The following is a 23,947-nucleotide window of genomic DNA, read 5'->3' on the forward strand; positions in this document are numbered from 1 at the left end:
ATCAAACCTGTAATGAAATGGTCCTCTACATCTGGGTGTAGTGCAGGACTGCTATATTGATACATAATCGGTGCTTTTGAAAACCAAGATAAAACAGATACAGTAACTCCCAACCCTGCCAATGCTGTTTTGTTCAATTGGCTGTAAGGCAGGAGACTCCAATCCCCAAATAATTGATTTTGCCGTGGAGCCTGGATAAAACCAAAATTATGGTGCCAACATAATAGCAGCACCACTATAAACATTCAAGCCAGGATACTGGAACCAACTGAACCAGGTTTTTACAGCAGTAGGGTAATGCCTAAATTATAGTCACATTATGAAGAGTTGTGTTAAATACACTGCCACTCAGGGGAAGGGGAGATTATTCTTATACGCCACACTCGGAGTTAATAAAATATATTAGTTATAGGCTGGGTTAGTGATTCAAGTTGGTAATGGTGGGACTTTTTTTGTTGTTGCTGCATCTTTGAGAGTAATGCATATGTGTTTTAAACATTACATGAAACAAGCCATGTTGCCTAGGAGATTTTGGTTATGAATGCAATAGTCAAGAAGTGACATTCTTTTACTATCAGGGTGTTCCATGTTTGTGAAAGCACATGAATGCAGTTTTGCATATGTAGTGATTATGAGGAAATCACCAGTTAAAAGAAAACTGGAATGTCTAAAGAAGATTCATGATGCCTATGGACACACACAAAAAAATGCAGTGCATAATAGATTGTATTTCTTTTTATTATAAAAATGCTCTTTTAAAAATAACAATACTGTTTAAAAATATTAATATTATTAAACATTGTTTGTGAAAATTTTAATTATCCCTAATACGTTTGTATTTTATGACAAATGTATGTATCATTCTACAAAAATTACAAAAAAAAAAACACATCAAATAACATGTTAAGTCAGTGGTTTGTAAATGGTGCTAGTAATACTGTCTGACTGCTATACAGTATATATTGGATTACAGTTAAGCCCCTGTACTCGGTCTTAATTTGAAAATAACTCAAGAAGATTATTTTGTTCTTAACACTATACTTCATAGTTTTTTCAGAGACACCCAAATTAGGACCATTTCAGTTATGTCTCCAGATACTGGCACTCATTTCCACTTTGTTAGGGACCTTGCATAAATGTGATTATATTCTGTGTTCACATTGTGTGGGCTTCAGTCCAAAGAAATATCATTTTAAAATGTCAGTCTCAAAATAATTATAGCTTAAAATACGATTTTTCTTTTTTACAATTGACAAAAATAGGATTCTTGTGTAAAATGTGTTTTCTGTACTCAGCAAACTTCTGAAAGGATTCGAAATCTGTATTTTTGAATTAGTAGAAGTACAGAAGTACAGATATGGCCAAAAGTTTTGAATTACCCTATAGCATCAACTGCTGAATAATGTCACATTAACATATTGAATTATATACCGTTTTGTAGTTTTCCATATAGTTAAATAACTGACAAATGTGACATTTCAAAATCTTACATGAAATACTGTACTACTATTATGGCTTCCAGTAAACTTTTGCAATATCATTTTGTCATTTATTTGATTACATGGAATAATAAAATATCTAAATTATGTTCATATAGTAAAGTGCAATAAGTTAAACATGATTATTGTGGACAGCATAATAATAATAATAATAATAATAATAATAATAATAATAATAATAATAATTAACTTCCACTAACGTTTTATTTGAATAAGAGATATACTGTATCTGGCTAAAACACTATTAGCCAAGTGCTCTGAGAATATCTGTTGCTGTTGGTTCTCACAATAAAATCTCAAAAGTACAACTCGCCTTTTGGACCACACAGTTGTTGTTTTAGTGAGTTGTTATGAAAGATATATAAAGTACAGAAAAGTATAAATAGATGGAATAGAAAAAAATAGCTATTAAATTAGAAGAAAATTATAGAATCAGACTGAAACCAATTTTGCTTCAGTTTACCAACATGGTGACACATGACCAAAAATAGCATGTGCTATTATCCACAAAACAGACCAATAGTCACTCCAGCAGTCAACTGTCAACGAACTACTGCCCTCTGAAATTGCAGTTTTAATTAAACAGATTTTGACACATTATAGCCTGTAACTTTGGGTCATGTAACCCACTATCTGTCACTTTTTCAACTATGCCTCAACTCCAGTAAATAGCTGTATACGGTGCTATTTTGGAGTACTGAAGACACAAAGAAGTAGGAAACTACACAACAGTTAAAAGGATGTTGTAAAAGCAGCAAGACTGTAGCTATTTCTGACAATAGCATTGTAACAGGTATTTGAAACCATTCAAAGTAGTGCTGTTACGTCAGTGGTTGTATATTGTCTCCTTGGACAGTTTCTTTGTTTCTTTGCTTTATAGTTCAGCACATTCTGTACAATGTTTTAGAAATGCAGTCATCTGTTCATCGTGGACACTGTAAGTCAGTCTGTGCTCTGTGCTCTGATCTTCAAGTCCTGTTTGCTGCTGGAGAATCTTGAGTCGACTGGGAGCTTGATCTGTTTGCTCCTGATTGATCAGGGCTATTGTCCAGCAACACTTCAGCAGCATCCATCTCTATGTGCATAAGGTTCCTATTGCCAATGTGTATTCTGACGGGGGCAGCTTGATCGCCTGAATCCTAACAAATTAAAGGTTTGGATTATTTATTTATTAATATGTTTTCAATATTATTACAAAAACGACTTTTCTTAAGTTCTACATTTTAATATTGCTTTCTTGAATCATTGATGAATATTAGAATTTTCAATTACCTGTCTTCTCAGCTGCAGCTCTAAACGGACTATATCTTCCTGAAGATCTTGTATTTTGCTTTGTGCCCTCTCTCGATCAGCTCGCTCAAACTTAAAATCATCTTTATAAATAAGAACCTGAAAAAATAAAGAAGTGATTATAACCGGATGTTATTTTTACATCACTGTTAGGTTTGTAGCCTATTGGTCCCTCACACAAAAAGTATAGTCAGGGGTTAATAACAATTCCGAAAAAAAACAGGGTCCAAGGGTCCTCCATTGGACTCGTTTTTTAAACAAAAGCAACTTTCCTTAGAATAAAACAATTGTATACAACTGGAGAAAATGACTTTGTTGCAGCTGCTGTTAAATTGCCTGTACAACTTTAAGAACTGCATTTAAGAAATGTATGAGTGACAAAGTACCTGTTGTTCAAGTGTTTGGATGCGTTCTCTGTCTGTTTTCCTGGTTTCCTCCAGGTCTCTGCTGAACCTGTTGCATTCCTTCATCTTGTCTTCCAAAAGCCGGTTAAGCCTCAGGATCTCCTGCTGCATCATGTCCATGTTGGTCTGCACTGAGCCAAAGCCCTGCTTTGAATTCACTTTCAGTTTCTGACACAGTCCTTTCACATACTCTTCCCTGCTAGCATCATACTTCTGCCACTTGGCATTCAAGCTTTCTACCTGTGGCACAAAACAAAACAATACTGTCTTTAACATATAAATGATATAACTTGTCAACTCAAGTGTCTTTGAACAGCATTCAAAATATTGTCATGGAGTACAAAGAATAACTTACATGAACCACTTTCTGCTGTAAAGTTTTATTTTCTTCCTGTAGCTGGCATACTATAGCTTTAAGATGAGCAGTCTCATTAGAGTTTGTACACTGAAGCTGTGGGAAAAAAAAAAATACATTAACATATTACAACCTGTGGTCAGGATAACATTTACTATTTTAGTTATTTTCAGGTTATTTTATCAAAATATATATGGTATACTTTCAGGTAATTTTATAAGAATAATCCCCTGAAATAAAAGTAAAAAATCCATGTTGTTTACACTTGCTTTTGGGAAGTCCCTACTTATCCTGTAGCAGAGAAAAAACATTTCACTGCTGGTAAATGATATACTAAAACTGTTGACATCCAAGAACACAACTATCGATATTATTAAAAATTTCAAAAGCTTCCACCTCCAAATGGACAGTTACTGTTTTGTTTTTTCAGTTTCAATATCAGCTCTGTGAAATTCCCAAAGCAGCTTCCGATAAACATGTGGCTATTATCCGTGAAATTAAATTATACTGGTTTAAACTTGTATGAATATGCCTACCACCCCTTACTGTCAGTAAACATGACACTATCAGAGTTTGGTAGAAAATCCTGGGCCTAAATAATTGTTAGTGTATTTTAAATTCTGTAAACGTGATCCGGCATACCTTGCTAGATTGTTCTGTATGAATCTGTTCATCCACGGATTCAGGATGTTTCTTCTGTTTACCCTCCAGTCTTTGTGATACCTGCTGACATACTTCCACTGTGGCAGCCAGCTGAGCCCGGAGCTGCTCTGCCTCATCAGTGAGGGAATGACACAGCACCTCCCTGGTTGCCTGGACCCTTTCCTTCTCTGCTAGAACTCCCTGGAGCCGCAAAATCTCCAGGTCTTTCTCATGTGGAGTTCTGCTTGTCATTCTCTGCATTTCTTCATCTTTTTCTCTCAAGTCCTTTTGCAGTTTCTGAAGCTCCTGCAATTAAAAGTGAACACCAATAGTCTTCTAGCACAGTTTGGAGTAATACAAGGTTGCCATGCAACAGAGATTAAATTGGACAATGATATGTTGCTGCATCTGTTTGTCCAGAGCCTGAGCAAGAATCTCCTTTATTTTGATCTCCTGAACAACATTATTTCCATATTTAGCAGAAATATGTAGTCGACTTATTTATTACTGTAAAAAATGTTATTATGTAGACATATTCAATAAATAAGTAAAAGCGACTTCATAAAATAATTTGGTTTTACAACCAAATTATTCTGACTCATTAGGACATACCAGATGTCATTCCTGGGTACTCTGAGCCCCTTTCACACTGGTGCTCGTGCTTGGGTTGTGGGGTGACAGCTTTGATCCCGGTCAAGCGAGACAAAATAAATGCATGTTGATTATAGGTAAGCGACAAGTGGTATTGCATTTGTGTACTTTCCTGCTTCTGTCACCCAGTTCGCAGTGCGAAATCTCGTAGCCGACCTGCAAAACACCGGGTCATGACCCGGGTAGGTTCCGACCTGGGTAGAGCATGCCAGTGTGAAAGGGGCTTAGGTCATTCTAAATTTCAGACCGTTACTTTATTGGACAACTGAAGAAACATTGCTTTAGCTGGCCAATAATCAGGCTGCCACAAGCATATTAATAAGAGGGAATTTACATATCATGGTCATGAACAAAAAGTGGATGGGGGCTCTGCTTGTCCTGCACCCACTTTTGGTTTGTTACTAAAATGATCAGTTGTGACTGTTAAACTTCTTTATCATTTTAGTAATAATTCTCATCAAGGAAATTATAATAACTAGGACTGGTTACATACAGGGCAGGGTGTATCACTTCGACTGCGATTTCTCAGAACATATCACATACTGTAGGCTTAAATTACCATGATAGACATGGTTATAAAATATGTCTTATATAAAAGTATAAGGCCCGCACAAAGAGCAACTGTCTAATCTGAAACTATGTAATTTCCCCATTCGCAATATGACTATGTCATGCGTCACTGACGTTGATAGATAACATGCAAAAGCAATAATTCTGCATTATTTATATATACATATAATACATATATAATACATAATTCCATTAACCAATGGAAATGGTTAATCTATTTCAACGACATATTTCCATTAGTTAATCAAACCCATAATGGTGTTAGTTGTAGTTTATTTTCCTCAGACTACGTCACAATTTTTTTTTTTTTTTAGAAATAGCAACAGTATCATGTGTCGTTACTGTACTACAGCATAGCCTTCACCGCTCGACGTATTATAAAATAATAACAGAAAACAAACACGCAAAAATAATAAAAGTATTACTCACTAGTTTCATTGTTTCCAACTGCTGTTCGGAACTTCTTTCAGTCTCTTTCTGTTGCTGTTTAAGTTTGCTGATTTCCTTACACAGATTCTCGAATAAGGACTTTGAAGGTCCAAAAACCAGTGGCCCCTCTTCTCCCACATGAACAGTGGCGTTTTCGTATCTTGCTAGCCTCGCCTTTAGGTCCCCGATTATATTGTCTTGTACGCGGACGTGATGGTTCATTCTGGCCAGTTCCAGCCGTGTTTCGTGGTAGAAAGTGCTCAAAGTTGTATAGCTTTGTAGTTTGGTTTTAAGCATTGCGTTTTCCATCTTGATTTGTTCCATCATCTCTTCTCTTTGATTATATCCGTGGTTCGGTGTTTCTGTGCTGTTGAAGCTGCTGTGGGAAGACATAGTACGTTGATGAACTATTCCGCTTGCATGCCAAATGTGTTGGGACAGAAATTCACCTCTATAAATAAAACACCTTCTATAACAATAATATTACACTACAGTACCTGTACGCAAACGGTAACTAATATCTACAACTGGCAAATCAATGCAATTAAACATATATGAACATTAAATTGCGAAATTAATAATATTCCAAAACGGTGTAGGGGGAATTCCTTTTGGTACTTCCCCGCTGTTCCGGCGGACTTTTTATGTAATTTTCTTTGTTTCTAATGCCAGGCTCCTTTCCGTATTGCTCTGATTAATCCTTGCTGGTAACCCAACTCAGAAGATTGAGTGTTTTATTATTATTATTATTATTATTATTATTATTGAAACGTTATACTGGTACAATTCACCTTTCAAGAAAATACCATTTCGATGCACATGCGCATTGATGCTTCCTGTCTGTCCGGTTTACGTAGGCAACTGTATATGGTAATGAAGTAAGTCTTTGGTTGCTTAACTTTTTTTTTTTTTTTTTTTTTTTTTTTTTTTTTTTTTTTTATACCGTCTGAGTTATTTTTGGTTTCTTTCAATCAGAAAACGTTTGAGTTACCATTTACTATGATGTGCCTGTTCCATTGTTTATAAACTTTTCCAGCTCTATAATTTTACTGTGTGTAATGTATTGTCTAATTAAAGTTTAATTATGAAGTTGTGTACTGTTTTATAAAGCGTAAGCATTAAAGCCTACAAGCCCTTTTAAAAAAAAAAGGTTGTTAGTTAGAACTATTATTATTGTTTAAAGTCTGTTTTGAGTTTGATATTTAAAAAATCTTACTTGGACTGTAGTTAAAATAAACTTTACGTATTTAGTAAAACAGGCTAGTAAAAGCGTCGGTGAATTTGTGAATAAGACACACACGCAAAAAAAAACACCTGTCATAACACTGAGTAGTATGAAGGCATTCAGAAAAACAGTGAGTCAGGGTGTTTAAACAGTTTTTGACAATGTGATAATTCCTACAAGATTACGTCAGTTACGTTGGCAGTTGCATATCTGTCTATTTAAAGTCTATTGAATTTATTTTTCCTGTATTTAATGTATTTGCGTCGTTTTTTTTACTGTTGTATTGAATGTACTATGCCCTGTATTTCACTGTATTTAATGTTATGCATTGTTCCACACTATCTTGTAAAGTGCTTTATGACGGTGGTCCACTATGAAAGGCGCTATATAAAATAAATATTGATTGACTGATTTCGTGAGTAGAACTGACTTGCAGCTTTACAGAGTACATGTCAGTGGGGTAATTTGTGACAAATTATACAAATCTGTTGACTCCAAGACAATTTTATTTGACAGATGTACACAGTAGTGCATATTTTTCATCGTTGTAAATTGCCACCTAGGAGTACTTGGGTGTGACTAATATAATTTAGGGCTTAGGATGAGGCTATAATTTATTTGCATTTTTTTTAAGATTCATTTTCAGCAGTCATATTAACCCCCACTCACCACCGCATGGAGTAGTCATAACACAAAAGGAGACAAATCACCCACCCTGTGGGGCATAAAATATGTCTTAAATCCCCAAGTAAATCCCCACTTTACCCCAGGATTGCCAAGAGGATTTTTCTCACATTATATGGAGCAGGAAAACAGGCAAATCCCACACCTTCTTGTGCAAGCAAGACCGGACTCCAGGTAATGCCTCATTATTTCTTTGACTGATGCATTACTCACATGACCCTTCATGCCTTCAGATTCAGATGTCTTTCTAAATAGAAATGGCAGATGTGGGTGTTTTTGTAACTAGTACCAGTAACAAATGCTGTATCAACAGTGAACATTCCTAGAAAGCATTTGCTGAAAGGGAATTCTGATTGATGAAGTCACATTCAATGGTAAACTGTAGTGAACTGTAATGTGCGTGTCCCTACAGTCCATTCATGGTATATAGTATCTGGGAATAAGCCATCAAGTTCATAGTAATAAAGGCAACTTTCTCTTTTTTGCTTGTAACTTGTAAGCAACTTGTCAGGATGGCCGAGTGGTCTAAGGCGCCAGACTCAAGGACTTCTGAAGTCTTTCCATATAAATGGGTATTCTGGTCTCCGAATGGAGGCGTGGGTTCAAATCCCACTTCTGACAAACTTTTTTTTTTTTTTTTTTGTAACTCTCTTAGTTTCTTCAAATTTATATTCTAGTTAATTTAAGTGATTCACCAAACTGGCATGAACAACATTTTTAAAAAACTTAAGTAATAAAAAAACAGTGGCCAGTACGGGGATCGAACCCGCGACCTTGGCGTTATTAGCACCACGCTCTAACCAACTGAGCTAACCGGCCAAGACATTAGTATGGCAATAAAATGTCAAGGACACTTTGTGTTTATGTAAGTTCAGTTCAGGCACGGGGTCGAAAACCATACCCTCCTGGGTCACCTGGGGGCCACAGGAGAAGTGATGCTTTGTCTAACTGGACTTTCTCCAGAAAAGCCGGGAGCAACGGTATAGGTGGGAAAGCGAACAAAAACGCTCTAGGCCATTCATGCACTAAAATGTCAGTAATACGTTCAGTAATATTTTCCTGTTAATTTGTAGATCCATGTATCAGGAACCCCGGCTAGCTCAGTCGGTAGAGCATGAGACTCTTAATCTCAGGGTCGTGGGTTCGAGCCCCACGTTGGGCGAGTGTGTTTTTTTTTTTTTTTTTTACATCAATAATATTTAAAACCATGTACCTGGGCCATACCCTGGTTAACACGGGTCCCAACGACTCACCTCAGGATGTGGGTCCACAAACTTTGACTCGCGTTGAGTGAGACAAAATGCATGACGGCCGTTCTTAAGCTGACAAGATAACAAATAGCCACAACTGAGTGAAACTTTCACTTCCGCAAGGAATGTTTTTGTTTATTCTGTTTAGCCATATTTTTGTTGCTTGAAACACACCATGAGCCAGATTGCAGCAGGGATGAAGAAACATTTGCTCTAATCAACATTTGCGAAGCTTGGATGGAAGCGTCTGTAACAAACTGCTTCCGGGGCATTGATACGCACATTTTGTACTTGCATCTGTCACCCAGGTCAACCCTGCTTTATCAAAAGCACTGTGAAATCGCATACCCGACCCGCATGACACAGGGTCCTGCCCGGGTAGGTTCCGACCCTGATAGAGCATGCCAGTGTGAAAGGGGCTTACGTAAACGCTATTGGTTAAGCCAGTCTCTAAGAATTAACAGTTGCTGAAGACGAACTTGTGTTATTCTGATGTGGAGTCTATTATAACTTTTTACCACTGACACATCTTTCTGCAGTTGCAACTGTAACAGGTATTGTGGCCAAAAGCACCAGTAGATTGAATACATCAGGATACAGAAGTCCCAGGTCGTGTTCTTTACAGACCTTCATGAGTTCTGGCAGACATTGCATTGTCCAATTCCCGAGCATTAAAAATAGAAATGTGGTGTACTCAACTTTTCGTCCGTTCTCAGGCTGCGCAAAAGATTTAAACAGCTCTCTACGACACTTACTGCACTGGCAAAATTAATGTTCTCCCTCTGCAAAAAAGTTTGCATAAAAGAGCATAATTTTAAAAATGTGCTGTTTTTCCTCTGATTGTACTCTGCAGCTGTACTCTGCGTCCTTAACTGCACGTTATGAGGAAAAACGTTAGGTTACTTAAGGTAACCCTAGTTCCCTGAAAGAGAAGATGACCACCAAACATTATGTATGGGATATTCCTGCCCTTGAGGTAGGTATCGCTGAGCTCTCTATACCAGAGCTGCCGAAGGCCCCTTCCTGGGATGACGCACTCGGTCCCGCCCACCGAGGGTATAAAACCGTCACTCACAGGAAGATCTCCCTCTTTTTCCATCGAACCCGTGAGGGCGATTGAAGCAACCTCGTGGTTGGTGGTCGTCTTCTCTTTCAGGGAACCAGGGTTACGGTAAGTAACCTAACGTTCCCTTTCAATTCGAAGACGACCAACCAAACATTATGTATGGGATAATGTATACCAGAGCCGTCACAAGGGAGAAGGAACAGCAGCATATGAGGGATGCACAAGCACTGTCTAACCCAGAGGTAAGCGATGTGAACTTACTCCCTCAAGGACCCTTGTGCCTACAGAAGGCAAGGCAGGGTATACCACATTAATACGGCAGAAACTGTAGAAAGTATGCGGTGTAGCCCAGCTAGCCGCAGTACAAATGTCAGACATCGAGGCACCTTTAAAAGGGCCCAAGATGCAGCCAACCCTCTAGTTGAGTGTGCGGCTACCCTACCAGGTGGGTGTAAGCCAGCACCATTATACGCAGTCGACATTGCATCCACAATCCAGTGCGACAGACGCTGCTTAGAGAGGGGCTGCCCAAGAGTTCATGTTCCGTGACAGACAAAGAGCTGGTCAGATTGACGCAAAGCTCTTGTCCCAAGTACGTAGCATTTCAATGCCCACACTGGGCAGAGGAAATTCAATCTCTCTTCCTCCGTTGAAGCAAACGGAGGTGGATGAAAAGTCTCCATTTCCACAGATTGGTTAACGTGGAAAGCTGTAATCACCTTGGGGAGGAAAGCGGGGTTGGTGCGCAGCGACACCCTGCTTCCATCCTCCCAAACGCGCATGCAAGAGCTGTGCACAGACAGCGCCTGCAGCTCACTGATCTGCTTAGCAAAGGTGATAGCTAAGAGGAAGGCTGTCTTCATAGACAGGTACATCAGCTCTGTGGAGTTTAAGAGCCCCTAGTACAGTATTAAGGCTCCATTCGGGGAGAACAGTCCTCCTAGGAGGGCGTAATCGCTGTGCGCCTTTAAAAAAACGGGTAGACAAAAAATATGCACCCAGAGACATAGAATCTATGGGGGCTTGGCAAAGATGGAAGGTGATCTCCCATCATCAAGCAGTTCTTGCAGGAACAGCAAAATGACTGGCACAGGGCAAGTAATAGGGTCATGGTTTCCAGCCAGACACCAAGCTTGAAAAAACTTCCACTTATAGGTATATAAGGACCTAGTGGAGTCCGCCCTAGCGCGCTGCATCGTACTCACAACCGCGTCCGATAGCCCTAGGGTTAGACAGCGGTCCCTTTCAGAGGCCAGACCCATAACTGGAACCTGCCTGGTTCTGGGTGCCAAAGAGAGCCCTTTGCCTGACTAAGGAGATCCAAACGAAGTGGAATCTCCCAGGGCTGGCCGTGCACCAGCTGGCAGAAGGTCGGAAACCATAGCCTCCTGGGCCACCTGGGGGCCACTAGGAGAAATGATGCTTTCTCTAACTGGACTTTCTCCAGAAAAGCCGGGAGCAACGCTATAGGTGGGAAAGCGTACAAAAACGCTTTGGGCCATTTGTGCGCTAGGGCGTCTACGCCGAGTGGACCGCCTAAGCGTTGGAGGGAGTACCATAGGGGGCAAGCGAAGAGATCGACCAGCGCCTTCCCGAACCATTCCCAAATGCGCTCAATAGACCGTCGGCCTCCCTAGTGGTTGACACGCTACCACCATTGTGCTGTCCGTCTGGATCAGCACATGTGCGCCGCTCAACACTGGGAGGTAGTGCCTGCGTTCCCTCTGCCTGCCGGTTGGGCTCGGTTATGTGCTGGTGTGCCCTGAAGGCTATGCCTTAGGTCACTCAGCGGAGCTGTGGGGACTGGAACTGTTCTGGTGACAGTTTGAGTCTGAGGAGCTCGCCAGCGGTTCGACCTGCCCCATGCAGGAGCACGGGGAAGGAGCAACGCGGCCACCTGACGGGACGCCTCGCGTTCCTGGTTGGATTTTTGCAAAATCTCCTCCACCACTGACCCAAACGTATGTCCCGGGGATATGGGCGAATCCAGCAGCGCGGCCTTATCCGCATCAGGGACCCTGGCCCAAGGGGGGTAAATGGGGCATCAAAAGACGTGCCCCCATGCGTTCTGTATAGGTTATAATTGGCTATATTTTGGGGTGCTGCTGTTCGTGACGTACGGCTTGCTCACTAAAATCTTTAGTGTTTTTGCAAAGAGGGGGTTATAACCTATCTAGGGATACCTCGATATTTAGTGAGCAATGCGTCTAAGGGGGTTAAATGGGGCGAAACAAGAAGGTAATATAGGGTACCGCTATGCTGCTGATACAGATTTGTTATTAATATTTTCGGTTTTTTTAAAAAAAAATTTTTAAAGGAGCGATTATTTTTTAAATAGTGGCCATATATTAATTGAGCAAGATGTGTAAGTGAGTTAAAACACACAGAAAAACGACACGCTGCTTTGTCAACTACATCGCAAATAAGGAACCGGGAATAAGTAACCAACTTCCAGGTGGTGGTACATTCTGTTCTTGCATGGTATTCCGCATTGAATTTATTGTTGAACAGATTTCTACTGCTAGTTTGATTTATTATTTTTTGTACTATTTTTTTTACTTGCATAGTAATATTTACTGCGACGAAAAGCCTTAGGAAGATCCACCGGCTGAAAGATATAAAACAGTCGATGGCGAACCCTGTACCACTCCTTTTCATCCACGTTGACAGCAAACATCCAGACTGAAGTCAGAGGCGAGTGAGGAAGCACAAGAACCGTCCTCGGTAGGTGTAATAAACTCGCTGTAATTCGTTTTATGTACAAACCACGTCCCACGTAAAGAAACTTGTAGGCAACTTGTCAGGATGGCCGAGTGGTCTAAGGCGCCAGACTCAAGGACTGCTGAAGTCTTTCCATATAAATGGGTATTCTGGTCTCCGAATGGAGGCGTGGGTTCAAATCCCACTTCTGACAAACTTTTTTTTTTTTTTTGGTAACTCTCTTAGTTTCTTCAAATTTATATTCTAGTTAATTTAAGTGATTCACCAAACTGGCATGAACAACATTTTTTTAAAAAAAATATTTTAAAAAAACTTAAGTAATGAAAAAACAGTGGCCAGTACGGGGATCGAACCCGCGACCTTGGCGTTATTAGCACCACGCTCTAACCAACTGAGCTAACCGGCCAAGACATTAGTATGGCAATAAAATGTCAAGGACACTTTGTGTTTATGTAAGTTCAGTTCAGGCACGGGGTCGAAAACCATACCCTCCTGGGTCACCTGGGGGCCACAGGAGAAGTGATGCTTTGTCTAACTGGACTTTCTCCAGAAAAGCCGGGAGCAACGGTATAGGTGGGAAAGCGTACAAAAACGCTCTGAGCCATTCATGCTCTAAAATGTCAGTAATACGTTCAGTAATATTTTCCTGTTAATTTGTAGATCCACGTGTCAGGAAGCCCGGCTAGCTCAGTCGGTAGAGCATGAGACTCTTAATCTCAGGGTCGTGGGTTCGAGCCCCACGTTGGGCGAGTGTGTTTTTTTTTTTTTTTTTTACATCAATAATATTTATTCAGTTTTATTCAGTTAAACGAAAAATGTGTAAAGATACAACCGATTAACAGCATTACTTATTATTATTAAATGCATACCTAAAATGAACCACTGATCTATAATCTGTTGAAGATAATAATATATAGATCATATGCCCCACTATTGCATTATTATAAAATTGACTCTGCAAATAAGTGATATTTTGCTTTCATTTTGTTCATATATATATATATATATATACACACACACACACACACACTTTCTACCGATTTGCTTTAAACATCTCTTCCGTTTTGGAATCAACATTTTTCGATCTTCAGTATTCTTGTCACCTTTTTGTTGGTCATGTAGTTGCTTTTCTGGCGACCTTGGTGTTATTAGCACCACTCTCTAAACAACTGAGCTAACCAGCCAAGACATTAATGGGGCAATAAAATATCAAGGACACTGTGTTTATGTACGTTCAGTAATATTTTCCTGTTAATTTGTATTGAACGAGTTACACATGAAGCCCGTCAATCTTGGTAATAGCTTGGTAGTTTTGACCAATCATAGCCCGTGTCGCTACCACCAGGAAAGTGCCAATCACATTTCGCAGACCTACCAAGAATCAAGTGACAGAATTATCCAATCAGATCTCGTAGAACTACCAAGAATACTGAGCGTTTTCAACGGTGGGAGATTATTGAATCTTGAAGTCTTTTGGTTTATTTCCAAATACAATCATCTGAAGGTAAGAATTGTATTACAGTATTATTTTAATTGGCACTAGTACTGTACGTATAGTCACCAAGAATTAAAAAATGCCAATAATAATTTATGTTCGTATTACAGATATCAGCTGTAGAAATGCGCGGATAGTAAACTCTATTTTGTAATATATTATCAATAAAAAATACACAAATTGACATTTTTACAATAGGTGTCAGTTCTGAGTGTTATATGTAATATTTACAACAGCTAGAAACTTGTTTGAGGGACTGTTTTATCCAAAGTGCAATTATATTTAATACATTTCTCCGTTATAATGGTACTGTAATACTTGTATCCGGAACAACAGAAATCGTACCATGGGTAAAAAAAAAAAAATAGTACCATATAGTACCGTGGTATAGTGTTGCATTATAGTGTAGATACCATGATACTACTTAGAAATAAAAAGTACAATTGTGTTATCATGGTGGTACTGCATTATAGTACCATAATAGTGCGTTGTACATTGATAGTATAGGATACATTGTGTTTTTCTATCATTTATTTTTAATTATGTATCCATGAACGTTATATTACTGTATTTAACTTTATGTTTTTTTAAGTTTAATTTAGTTTTCATTGAAAAATGATCTTGTTTTGAAAGCAATACTTAAAAAATGTGAACATGGGTACTCCGTGCTTTTTTTTTTTTTGTTTTAAATAATCTCTCTTTTTTCAACAATAAATGCTCAAGTCCCTTTTGCCATTGTATAGTAGTGTATATTTGTTTTCACCCAGTGAACACCTATTTTTGAAGTGACTTTGGGCTATAAACCCTGCAGAAATCTGGCAACCCTGAGTGTCAGTGACAGCGTTCCCCTTTCCCATTCTGAAAATAAATAGTTATGTAAGTAATAAAAATATATCTTAAACTTTCAGGTTTTTAAAAAAGATTTGTGTCGCTCTTAAAAGAGCCTTTGGTGGTTGAATGGATGTTTTGTTTATGAATGCATCTCGACAATTATTATTATTATTTATTTCTTAGCAGACGCCCTTATCCAGGGCGACTTACAATCGTAAGCAAATACATTTCAAGTGTTACAATACGAGTAATACAATAAGAGCAAGAAATACAATAACTTTTGTTCAAGTGTGACAAACCACAATTCAATAATACAGCAGATAATAGTGATAGTTACATCAGGATATGATTAAATAGTGATAGTTACATCAGGATATGATTAAATACAAAATACTACAGGTTAAACACTTGGCAGATTACAGTACTCTGAAGTGCAGGATTAAATGCAGTAAAATAGGGGGCAGATAAGAGCAAAATAAAGCACATTTAAATGAAGGGCGATAGTGTCCCAGGATACAAACAGAGGAGTTCTACAGGTGCTGTTTGAATAGGTGAGTCTTAAGGAGGTGCCGGAATGTGGTCAGGGACTGGGCAGTCCTGACATCTGTAGGAAGGTCATTCCACCACTGCGGAGCAAGGGTGGAGAAGGAGCGGGCTCTGGAGGCAGGGGAGCGTAGCGGAGGTAGAGCCAGTCTTCTAGTGCAGGCGGAGCGGAGAGGTCGAGTGGGGGTGTAGGGAGAGATGAGGGACAATTCCTGCCGTACCGTTCTCTCCACATACATTCATCCAGGTGCAGTGGTATCATCTCTTCTGCTGTGCCCTGCATTGTTATAAATTGTTTCTTAACACGGGCCCAGTAGTTCTCCACGTTGTATGGTATGTGGATACCTTTGGTATGTGGATACCTCAATACCACGGCTAACAAAAGACGTTTAAAAAAAACAACAAAAAAACACTGCGATACTGTTGCAGGTCTTGTGAGGAAGTTTCTGCGTGATTTAAAGGCAGACTCATTTGTGTTGTGTCATGATGAAAAAGGTGATCTCCCAGCATCAAGCAGTTCTTGCAGGAACAGCAAAATGACTGGCACAGGGCAAGTAATAGGGTCATGGTTTCCAGCCAGACACCAAGCTTGAAAAAACTTCCACTTATAGGTATATAAGGACCTAGTGGAGTCCGCCCTAGCGCTCTGCATCGTACTCACAACCGCGTCCGATAGCCCTAGGGTTAGACAGCGGTCCCTTTCAGGGGCCAGACCCATAACTGGAACCTGCCTGGTTCTGGGTGCCAAAGAGAGCCCTTTGCCTGACTAAGGAGATCCAAACGAAGTGGAATCTCCCAGGGCTGGCCGTGCACCAGCTGGCAGAAGGTCGGAAACCATAGCCTCATGGGCCACCTGGGGGCCACTGGGAGAAATGATGCTTTCTCTAACTGGACTTTCTTCAGAAAAGCCGGGAGCAACGCTATAGGTGGGAAAGCGTACAAAAACGCTTTGGGCCATTCGTGCGCTAGGGCGTCTACGCCGAGTGGACCGCCTAAGCGTTGGAGGGAGTACCATAGGGGGAAAGCGAAGAGATCGACCAGCGCCTTCCCGAACCATTCCCAAATGCGCTCAATAGACCGTCGGCCTCCCTAGTGGTTGACACGCTACCACCATTGTGCTGTCCGTCTGGATCAGCACATGTGCGCCGCTCAACACTGGGAGGTAGTGCCTGCGTTCCCTCTGCCTGCCGGTTGGGCTCGGTTATGTGCTGGTGTGCCCTGAAGGCTATGCCTTAGGTCACTCAGCGGAGCTGTGGGGACTGGAACTGTTCTGGTGACAGTTTGAGTCTGAGGAGCTCGCCAGCGGTTCGACCTGCCCCATGCAGGAGCACGGGGAAGGAGCAACGCGGCCACCTGACGGGACGCCTCGCGTTCCTGGTTGGATTTTTGCAAAATCTCCTCCACCACTGACCCAAACGTATGTCCCGGAGATATGGGCGAATCCAGCAGCGCGGCCTTATCCGCATCAGGGACCCTAGCCCAAGGGGGGTAAATGGGGCATCAAAAGACGTGCCCCCATGCGTTCTGTATAGGTTATAATCGGCTATATTTTGGGGTGCTGCTGTTCGTGACGTACGGCTTGCTCACTAAAATCTTTAGTGTTTTTGCAAAGAGGGGGTTATAACCTATCTAGGGATACCTCGATATTTAGTGAGCAAGGCGTCTAAGGGGGTTAAATGGGGCGAAACAAGAAGGTAATATAGGGTACCGCTATGCTGCTGATACAGATTTGTTATTAATATTTTCGGTTTTTTAAAAAAAAAAATTTTAAAGGAGCGATTATTTTTTAAATAGTGGCCATATATTAATTGAGCAAGATGTGTAAGTGAGTTAAAACACACAGAAAAACGACACGCTGCTTTGTCAACTACATCGCAAATAAGGAACCGGGAATAAGTAACCAACTTCCAGGTGGTGGTACATTCTGTTCTTGCATGGTATTCCGCATTGAATTTATTGTTGAACAGATTTCTACTGCTAGTTTGATTTATTATTTTTTGTACTATTTTTTTTACTTGCATAGTAATATTTACTGCGACGAAAAGCCTTAGGAAGATCCACCGGCTGAAAGATATAAAACAGTCGATGGCGAACCCTGTACCACTCCTTTTCATCCACGTTGACAGCAAACATCCAGACTGAAGTCAGAGGCGAGTGAGGAAGCACAAGAACCGTCCTCGGTAGGTGTAATAAACTCGCTGTAATTCGTTTTATGTACAAACCACGTCCCACGTAAAGAAACTTGTAGGCAACTTGTCAGGATGGCCGAGTGGTCTAAGGCGCCAGACTCAAGGACTGCTGAAGTCTTTCCATATAAATGGGTATTCTGGTCTCCGAATGGAGGCGTGGGTTCAAATCCCACTTCTGACAAACTTTTTTTTTTTTTTTGGTAACTCTCTTAGTTTCTTCAAATTTATATTCTAGTTAATTTAAGTGATTCACCAAACTGGCATGAACAACATTTTTTTAAAAAAAATATTTTAAAAAAACTTAAGTAATGAAAAAACAGTGGCCAGTACGGGGATCGAACCCGCGACCTTGGCGTTGTTAGCACCACGCTCTAACCAACTGAGCTAACCGGCCAAGACATTAGTATGGTAATAAAATGTCAAGGACACTTTGTGTTTATGTAAGTTCAGTTCAGGCACGGGGTCGAAAACCATACCCTCCTGGGTCACCTGGGGGCCACAGGAGAAGTGATGCTTTGTCTAACTGGACTTTCTCCAGAAAAGCCGGGAGCAACGGTATAGGTGGGAAAGCGTACAAAAACGCTCTGAGCCATTCATGCTCTAAAATGTCAGTAATACGTTCAGTAATATTTTCCTGTTAATTTGTAGATCCACGTGTCAGGAAGCCCGGCTAGCTCAGTCGGTAGAGCATGAGACTCTTAATCTCAGGGTCGTGGGTTCGAGCCCCACGTTGGGCGAGTGTGTTTTTTTTTTTTTTTTTACATCAATAATATTTATTCAGTTTTATTCAGTTAAACGAAAAATGTGTAAAGATACAACCGATTAACAGCATTACTTATTATTATTATTATTAAATGCATACCTAAAATGAACCACTGATCTATAATCTGTTGAAGATAATAATATATAGATCATATGCCCCACTATTGCATTATTATAAAATTGGCTCTGCAAATAAGTGATATTTTGCTTTCATTTTGTTCATATATATATATATATATATATATATATATATATACACACACACACACACACACACACACACACACACACACACACACACTTTCTACCGATTTGCTTTAAACATCTCTTCCGTTTTGGAATCAACATTTTTCGATCTTCAGTATTCTTGTCACCTTTTTGTTGGTCATGTAGTTGCTTTTCTGGCGACCTTGGTGTTATTAGCACCACTCTCTAAACAACTGAGCTAACCAGCCAAGACATTAATGGGGCAATAAAATATCAAGGACACTGTGTTTATGTACGTTCAGTAATATTTTCCTGTTAATTTGTATTGAACGAGTTACACATGAAGCCCGTCAATCTTGGTAATATCTTGGTAGTTTTGACCAATCATAGCCCGTGTCGCTACCACCAGGAAAGTGCCAATCACATTTCGCAGACCTACCAAGAATCAAGTGACAGAATTATCCAATCAGATCTCGTAGAACTACCAAGAATACTGAGCGTTTTCAACGGTGGGAGATTATTGAATCTTGAAGTCTTTTGGTTTATTTCCAAATACAATCATCTGAAGGTAAGAATTGTATTACAGTATTATTTTAATTGACACTAGTACTGTACGTATAGTCACCAAGAATTAAAAAATGCCAATAATAATATATGTTCGTATTACAGATATCAGCTGTAGAAATGCGCGGATAGTAAACTCTATTTTGTAATATATTATCAATAAAAAATACACAAATTGACATTTTTACAATAGGTGTCAGTTCTGAGTGTTATATGTAATATTTACAACAGCTAGAAACTTGTTTGAGGGACTGTTTTATCCAAAGTGCAATTATATTTAATACATTTGTCCGTTATAATGGTACTGTAATACTTGTATCCGGAACAACAGAAATCGTACCATGGGTAAAAAAAAAAAAATAGTACCATATAGTACCGTGGTATAGTGTTGCATTATAGTGTAGATACCATGATACTACTTAGAAATAAAAAGTACAATTGTATTATCATGGTGGTACTGCATTATAGTACCATAATAGTGCGTTGTACATTGATAGTATAGGATACATTGTGTTTTTCTATCATTTCTTTTTAATTATGTATCCATGAACGTTATATTACTGTATTTAACTTTATGTTTTTTTTAAGTTTAATTTAGTTTTCATTGAAAAATGATCTTGTTTTGAAAGCAATACTTAAAAAATGTGAACATGGGTACTCCGTGCTTTTTTTTTTTTTTTTTTTAAATAATCTCTCTTTTTTCAACAATAAATGCTCAAGTCCCTTTTGCCATTGTATAGTAGTGTATATTTGTTTTCACCCAGTGAACACCTATTTTTGAAGTGACTTTGGGCTATAAACCCTGCAGAAATCTGGCAACCCTGAGTGTCAGTGACAGCGTTCCCCTTTCCCATTCTGAAAATAAATAGTTATGTAAGTAATAAAAATATATCTTAAACTTTCAGGTTTTTAAAAAAGATTTGTGTCGCTCTTAAAAGAGTCTTTGGTGGTTGAATGGATGTTTTGTTGCCACTGCCCCCGGTCTGTCCGTTGTTCTCTGGTCAGTCTGCCTGCCTGCTGCGGTGCCAACCCCTTGGCAGCTTTGTGTGACCTGACTCTGATGCGATGTATTTATGAATGCATCTCGACAATTATTATTATTATTTATTTCTTAGCAGACGCCCTTATCCAGGGCGACTTACAATCGTAAGCAAATACATTTCAAGTGTTACAATACAAGTAATACAATAAGAGCAAGAAATACAATAAGTGACAAACCACAATTCAATAATACAGCAGATAATAGTGATAGTTACATCAGGATATGATTAAATAGTGATAGTTACATCAGGATATGGTTAAATACAAAATACTACAGGTTAAACACTTGGCAGATTACAGTACTCTGAAGTGCAGGATTAAATGCAGTAAAATAGGGGGCAGATAAGAGCAAAATAAAGCACATTTAAATGAAGGGCGATAGTGTCCCAGGATACAAACAGAGGAGTTCTACAGGTGCTGTTTGAATAGGTGAGTCTTAAGGAGGTGCCGGAATGTGGTCAGGGACTGGGCAGTACTGACATCTGTAGGAAGGTCATTCCACCACTGCGGAGCAAGGGTGGAGAAGGAGCGGGCTCTGGAGGCAGGGGAGCGTAGCGGAGGTAGAGCCAGTCTTCTAGTGCAGGCGGAGCGGAGAGGTCGAGTGGGGGTGTAGGGAGAGATGAGGGACAATTCCTGCCGTACCGTTCTCTCCACATACATTCATCCAGGTGCAGTGGTATCATCTCTTCTGCTGTGCCCTGCATTGTTATAAATTGTTTCTTAACACGGGCCCAGTAGTTCTCCACGTTGTATGGTATGTGGATACCTTTGGTATGTGGATACCTCAATACCACGGCTAACAAAAGACGTTTAAAAAAAACAACAAAAAAACACTGCGATACTGTTGCAGGTCTTGTGAGGAAGTTTCTGCGTGATTTAAAGGCAGACTCATTTGTGTTGTGTCATGATGAAAAAGGTGATCTCCCAGCATCAAGCAGTTCTTGCAGGAACAGCAAAATGACTGGCACAGGGCAAGTAATAGGGTCATGGTTTCCAGCCAGACACCAAGCTTGAAAAAACTTCCACTTATAGGTATATAAGGACCTAGTGGAGTCCGCCCTAGCGCTCTGCATCGTACTCACAACCGCGTCCGATAGCCCTAGGGTTAGACAGCGGTCCCTTTCAGGGGCCAGACCCATAACTGGAACCTGCCTGGTTCTGGGTGCCAAAGAGAGCCCTTTGCCTGACTAAGGAGATCCAAACGAAGTGGAATCTCCCAGGGCTGGCCGTGCACCAGCTGGCAGAAGGTCGGAAACCATAGCCTCCTGGGCCACCTGGGGGCCACTGGGAGAAATTATGCTTTCTCTAACTGGACTTTCTTCAGAAAAGCCGGGAGCAACGCTATAGGTGGGAAAGCGTACAAAAACGCTTTGGGCCATTCGTGCGCTAGGGCGTCTACGCCGAGTGGACCGCCTAAGCGTTGGAGGGAGTACCATAGGGGGCAAGCGAAGAGATCGACCAGCGCCTTCCCGAACCATTCCCAAATGCGCTCAATAGACCGTCGGCCTCCCTAGTGGTTGACACGCTACCACCATTGTGCTGTCCGTCTGGATCAGCACATGTGCGCCGCTCAACACTGGGAGGTAGTGCCTACGTTCCCTCTGCCTGCCGGTTGGGCTCGGTTATGTGCTGGTGTGCCCTGAAGGCTATGCCTTAGGTCACTCAGCGGAGCTGTGGGGACTGGAACTGTTCTGGTGACAGTTTGAGTCTGAGGAGCTCGCCAGCGGTTCGACCTGCCCCATGCAGGAGCACGGGGAAGGAGCAACGCGGCCACCTGACGGGACGCCTCGCGTTCCTGGTTGGATTTTTGCAAAATCTCCTCCACCACTGACCCAAACGTATGTCCCGGGGATATGGGCGAATCCAGCAGCGCGGCCTTATCCGCATCAGGGACCCTGGCCCAAGGGGGGTAAATGGGGCATCAAAAGACGTGCCCCCATGCGTTCTGTATAGGTTATAATTGGCTATATTTTGGGGTGCTGCTGTTCGTGACGTACGGCTTGCTCACTAAAATCTTTAGTGTTTTTGCAAAGAGGGGGTTATAACCTATCTAGGGATACCTCGATATTTAGTGAGCAATGCGTCTAAGGGGGTTAAATGGGGCGAAACAAGAAGGTAATATAGGGTACCGCTATGCTGCTGATACAGATTTGTTATTAATATTTTCGGTTTTTTTAAAAAAAAATTTTTAAAGGAGCGATTATTTTTTAAATAGTGGCCATATATTAATTGAGCAAGATGTGTAAGTGAGTTAAAACACACAGAAAAACGACACGCTGCTTTGTCAACTACATCGCAAATAAGGAACCGGGAATAAGTAACCAACTTCCAGGTGGTGGTACATTCTGTTCTTGCATGGTATTCCGCATTGAATTTATTGTTGAACAGATTTCTACTGCTAGTTTGATTTATTATTTTTTGTACTATTTTTTTTTACTTGCATAGTAATATTTACTGCGACGAAAAGCCTTAGGAAGATCCACCGGCTGAAAGGTATAAAACAGTCGATGGCGAACCCTGTACCACTCCTTTTCATCCACGTTGACAGCAAACATCCAGACTGAAGTCAGAGGCGAGTGAGGAAGCACAAGAACCGTCCTCGGTAGGTGTTAAACTCGCTGTAATTCGTTTTATGTACAAACCAGGTCCCACGTAAAGAAACTTGTAAGCAACTTGTCAGGATGGCCGAGTGGTCTAAGGCGCCAGACTCAAGGACTGCTGAAGTCTTTCCATATAAATGGGTATTCTGGTCTCCGAATGGAGGCGTGGGTTCAAATCCCACTTCTGACAAACTTTTTTTTTTTTTTTTGGTAACTCTCTTAGTTTCTTCAAATTTATATTCTAGTTAATTTAAGTGATTCACCAAACTGGCATGAACAACATTTTTTTTAAAAAATATATTTTTAAAAAACTTAAGTAATAAAAAAACAGTGGCCAGTACGGGGATCGAACCCGCGACCTTGGCGTTATTAGCACCACGCTCTAACCAACTGAGCTAACCGGCCAAGACATTAGTATGGCAATAAAATGTCAAGGACACTTTGTGTTTATGTAAGTTCAGTTCAGGCACGGGGTCGAAAACCATACCCTCCTGGGTCACCTGGGGGCCACAGGAGAAGTGATGCTTTGTCTAACTGGACTTTCTCCAGAAAAGCCGGGAGCAACGGTATAGGTGGGAAAGCGTACAAAAACGCTCTGAGCCATTCATGCTCTAAAATGTCAATAATACGTTCAGTAATATTTTCCTGTTAATTTGTAGATGCACGTATCAGGAAGCCCGGCTAGCTCAGTCGGTAGAGCATGAGACTCTTAATCTCAGGGTCGTGGGTTCGAGCCCCACGTTGGGCGAGTGTGTTTTTTTTTTTTTTTTTACATCAATAATATTTATTCAGTTTTATTCAGTTAAACGAAAAATGTGTAAAGATACAACCGATTAACAGCATTACTTATTATTATTATTAAATGCATACCTAAAATGAACCACTGATCTATAATCTGTTGAAGATAATAATATATAGATCATATGCCC

The 23,947-nt window shown here is 40.4% G+C and overlaps 1 protein-coding gene and 11 non-coding genes across 15 annotated transcripts; 7 read left to right on the forward strand and 5 right to left on the reverse strand.

The window, feature by feature from the left end:
• Nucleotides 1–720: 720 nt before the first annotated feature.
• LOC117421005 (TNFAIP3-interacting protein 2-like) lies at nt 721–6,711 on the reverse strand. 4 transcript variants are annotated; one of them, XM_034034845.3, is made up of 7 exons: nt 6,632–6,711; nt 5,841–6,216; nt 4,191–4,496; nt 3,549–3,644; nt 3,176–3,433; nt 2,772–2,888; nt 721–2,638 (listed from the first exon to the last, which is right to left on the reverse strand). In XM_034034845.3, exons 2-7 carry the CDS (start codon nt 6,165–6,167, stop codon nt 2,468–2,470), a joined length of 1,275 nt encoding a protein of 424 aa, XP_033890736.1. In that variant the 5' UTR covers nt 6,168–6,216; nt 6,632–6,711; the 3' UTR covers nt 721–2,467. The 4 variants fall into 4 exon arrangements, with proteins under 4 accessions (XP_033890736.1, XP_033890735.1, XP_058883866.1 ...); XM_034034844.3 differs by having other exon boundaries at nt 5,841–6,219; nt 6,632–6,688; XM_059027883.1 differs by having other exon boundaries at nt 5,841–6,219; nt 6,338–6,678.
• A 1,544-nt stretch (nt 6,712–8,255) lies between these two features.
• trnal-caa (transfer RNA leucine (anticodon CAA)) lies at nt 8,256–8,370 on the forward strand. The gene is made up of 2 exons: nt 8,256–8,293; nt 8,325–8,370. It is a non-coding gene; the product is annotated as a tRNA-Leu (tRNA).
• Nucleotides 8,371–8,494: 124 nt separating this feature from the next.
• Nucleotides 8,495–8,568, reverse strand: trnai-aau (transfer RNA isoleucine (anticodon AAU)). Its single transcript has one exon. It is a non-coding gene; the product is annotated as a tRNA-Ile (tRNA).
• A 4,296-nt stretch (nt 8,569–12,864) lies between these two features.
• trnal-caa (transfer RNA leucine (anticodon CAA)) lies at nt 12,865–12,979 on the forward strand. Its single transcript has 2 exons — nt 12,865–12,902; nt 12,934–12,979. It is a non-coding gene; the product is annotated as a tRNA-Leu (tRNA).
• Nucleotides 12,980–13,118: 139 nt separating this feature from the next.
• On the reverse strand, nt 13,119–13,192 carry trnai-aau (transfer RNA isoleucine (anticodon AAU)). The gene has a single exon. It is a non-coding gene; the product is annotated as a tRNA-Ile (tRNA).
• Nucleotides 13,193–13,462: 270 nt separating this feature from the next.
• On the forward strand, nt 13,463–13,535 carry trnak-cuu (transfer RNA lysine (anticodon CUU)). The gene has a single exon. It is a non-coding gene; the product is annotated as a tRNA-Lys (tRNA).
• A 4,375-nt stretch (nt 13,536–17,910) lies between these two features.
• Nucleotides 17,911–18,025, forward strand: trnal-caa (transfer RNA leucine (anticodon CAA)). The gene is made up of 2 exons: nt 17,911–17,948; nt 17,980–18,025. It is a non-coding gene; the product is annotated as a tRNA-Leu (tRNA).
• A 139-nt stretch (nt 18,026–18,164) lies between these two features.
• trnai-aau (transfer RNA isoleucine (anticodon AAU)) lies at nt 18,165–18,238 on the reverse strand. The gene has a single exon. It is a non-coding gene; the product is annotated as a tRNA-Val (tRNA).
• Nucleotides 18,239–18,508: 270 nt separating this feature from the next.
• trnak-cuu (transfer RNA lysine (anticodon CUU)) lies at nt 18,509–18,581 on the forward strand. Its single transcript has one exon. It is a non-coding gene; the product is annotated as a tRNA-Lys (tRNA).
• A 4,512-nt stretch (nt 18,582–23,093) lies between these two features.
• On the forward strand, nt 23,094–23,208 carry trnal-caa (transfer RNA leucine (anticodon CAA)). Its single transcript has 2 exons — nt 23,094–23,131; nt 23,163–23,208. It is a non-coding gene; the product is annotated as a tRNA-Leu (tRNA).
• Nucleotides 23,209–23,349: 141 nt separating this feature from the next.
• On the reverse strand, nt 23,350–23,423 carry trnai-aau (transfer RNA isoleucine (anticodon AAU)). Its single transcript has one exon. It is a non-coding gene; the product is annotated as a tRNA-Ile (tRNA).
• Nucleotides 23,424–23,693: 270 nt separating this feature from the next.
• Nucleotides 23,694–23,766, forward strand: trnak-cuu (transfer RNA lysine (anticodon CUU)). Its single transcript has one exon. It is a non-coding gene; the product is annotated as a tRNA-Lys (tRNA).
• Nucleotides 23,767–23,947: the final 181 nt, after the last annotated feature.

The sequence above is a fragment of the Acipenser ruthenus genome, chromosome 1 (assembly GCF_902713425.1).
Source record: "Acipenser ruthenus chromosome 1, fAciRut3.2 maternal haplotype, whole genome shotgun sequence".
Classification (NCBI taxonomy): Eukaryota; Metazoa; Chordata; class Actinopteri; order Acipenseriformes; family Acipenseridae; genus Acipenser; species Acipenser ruthenus.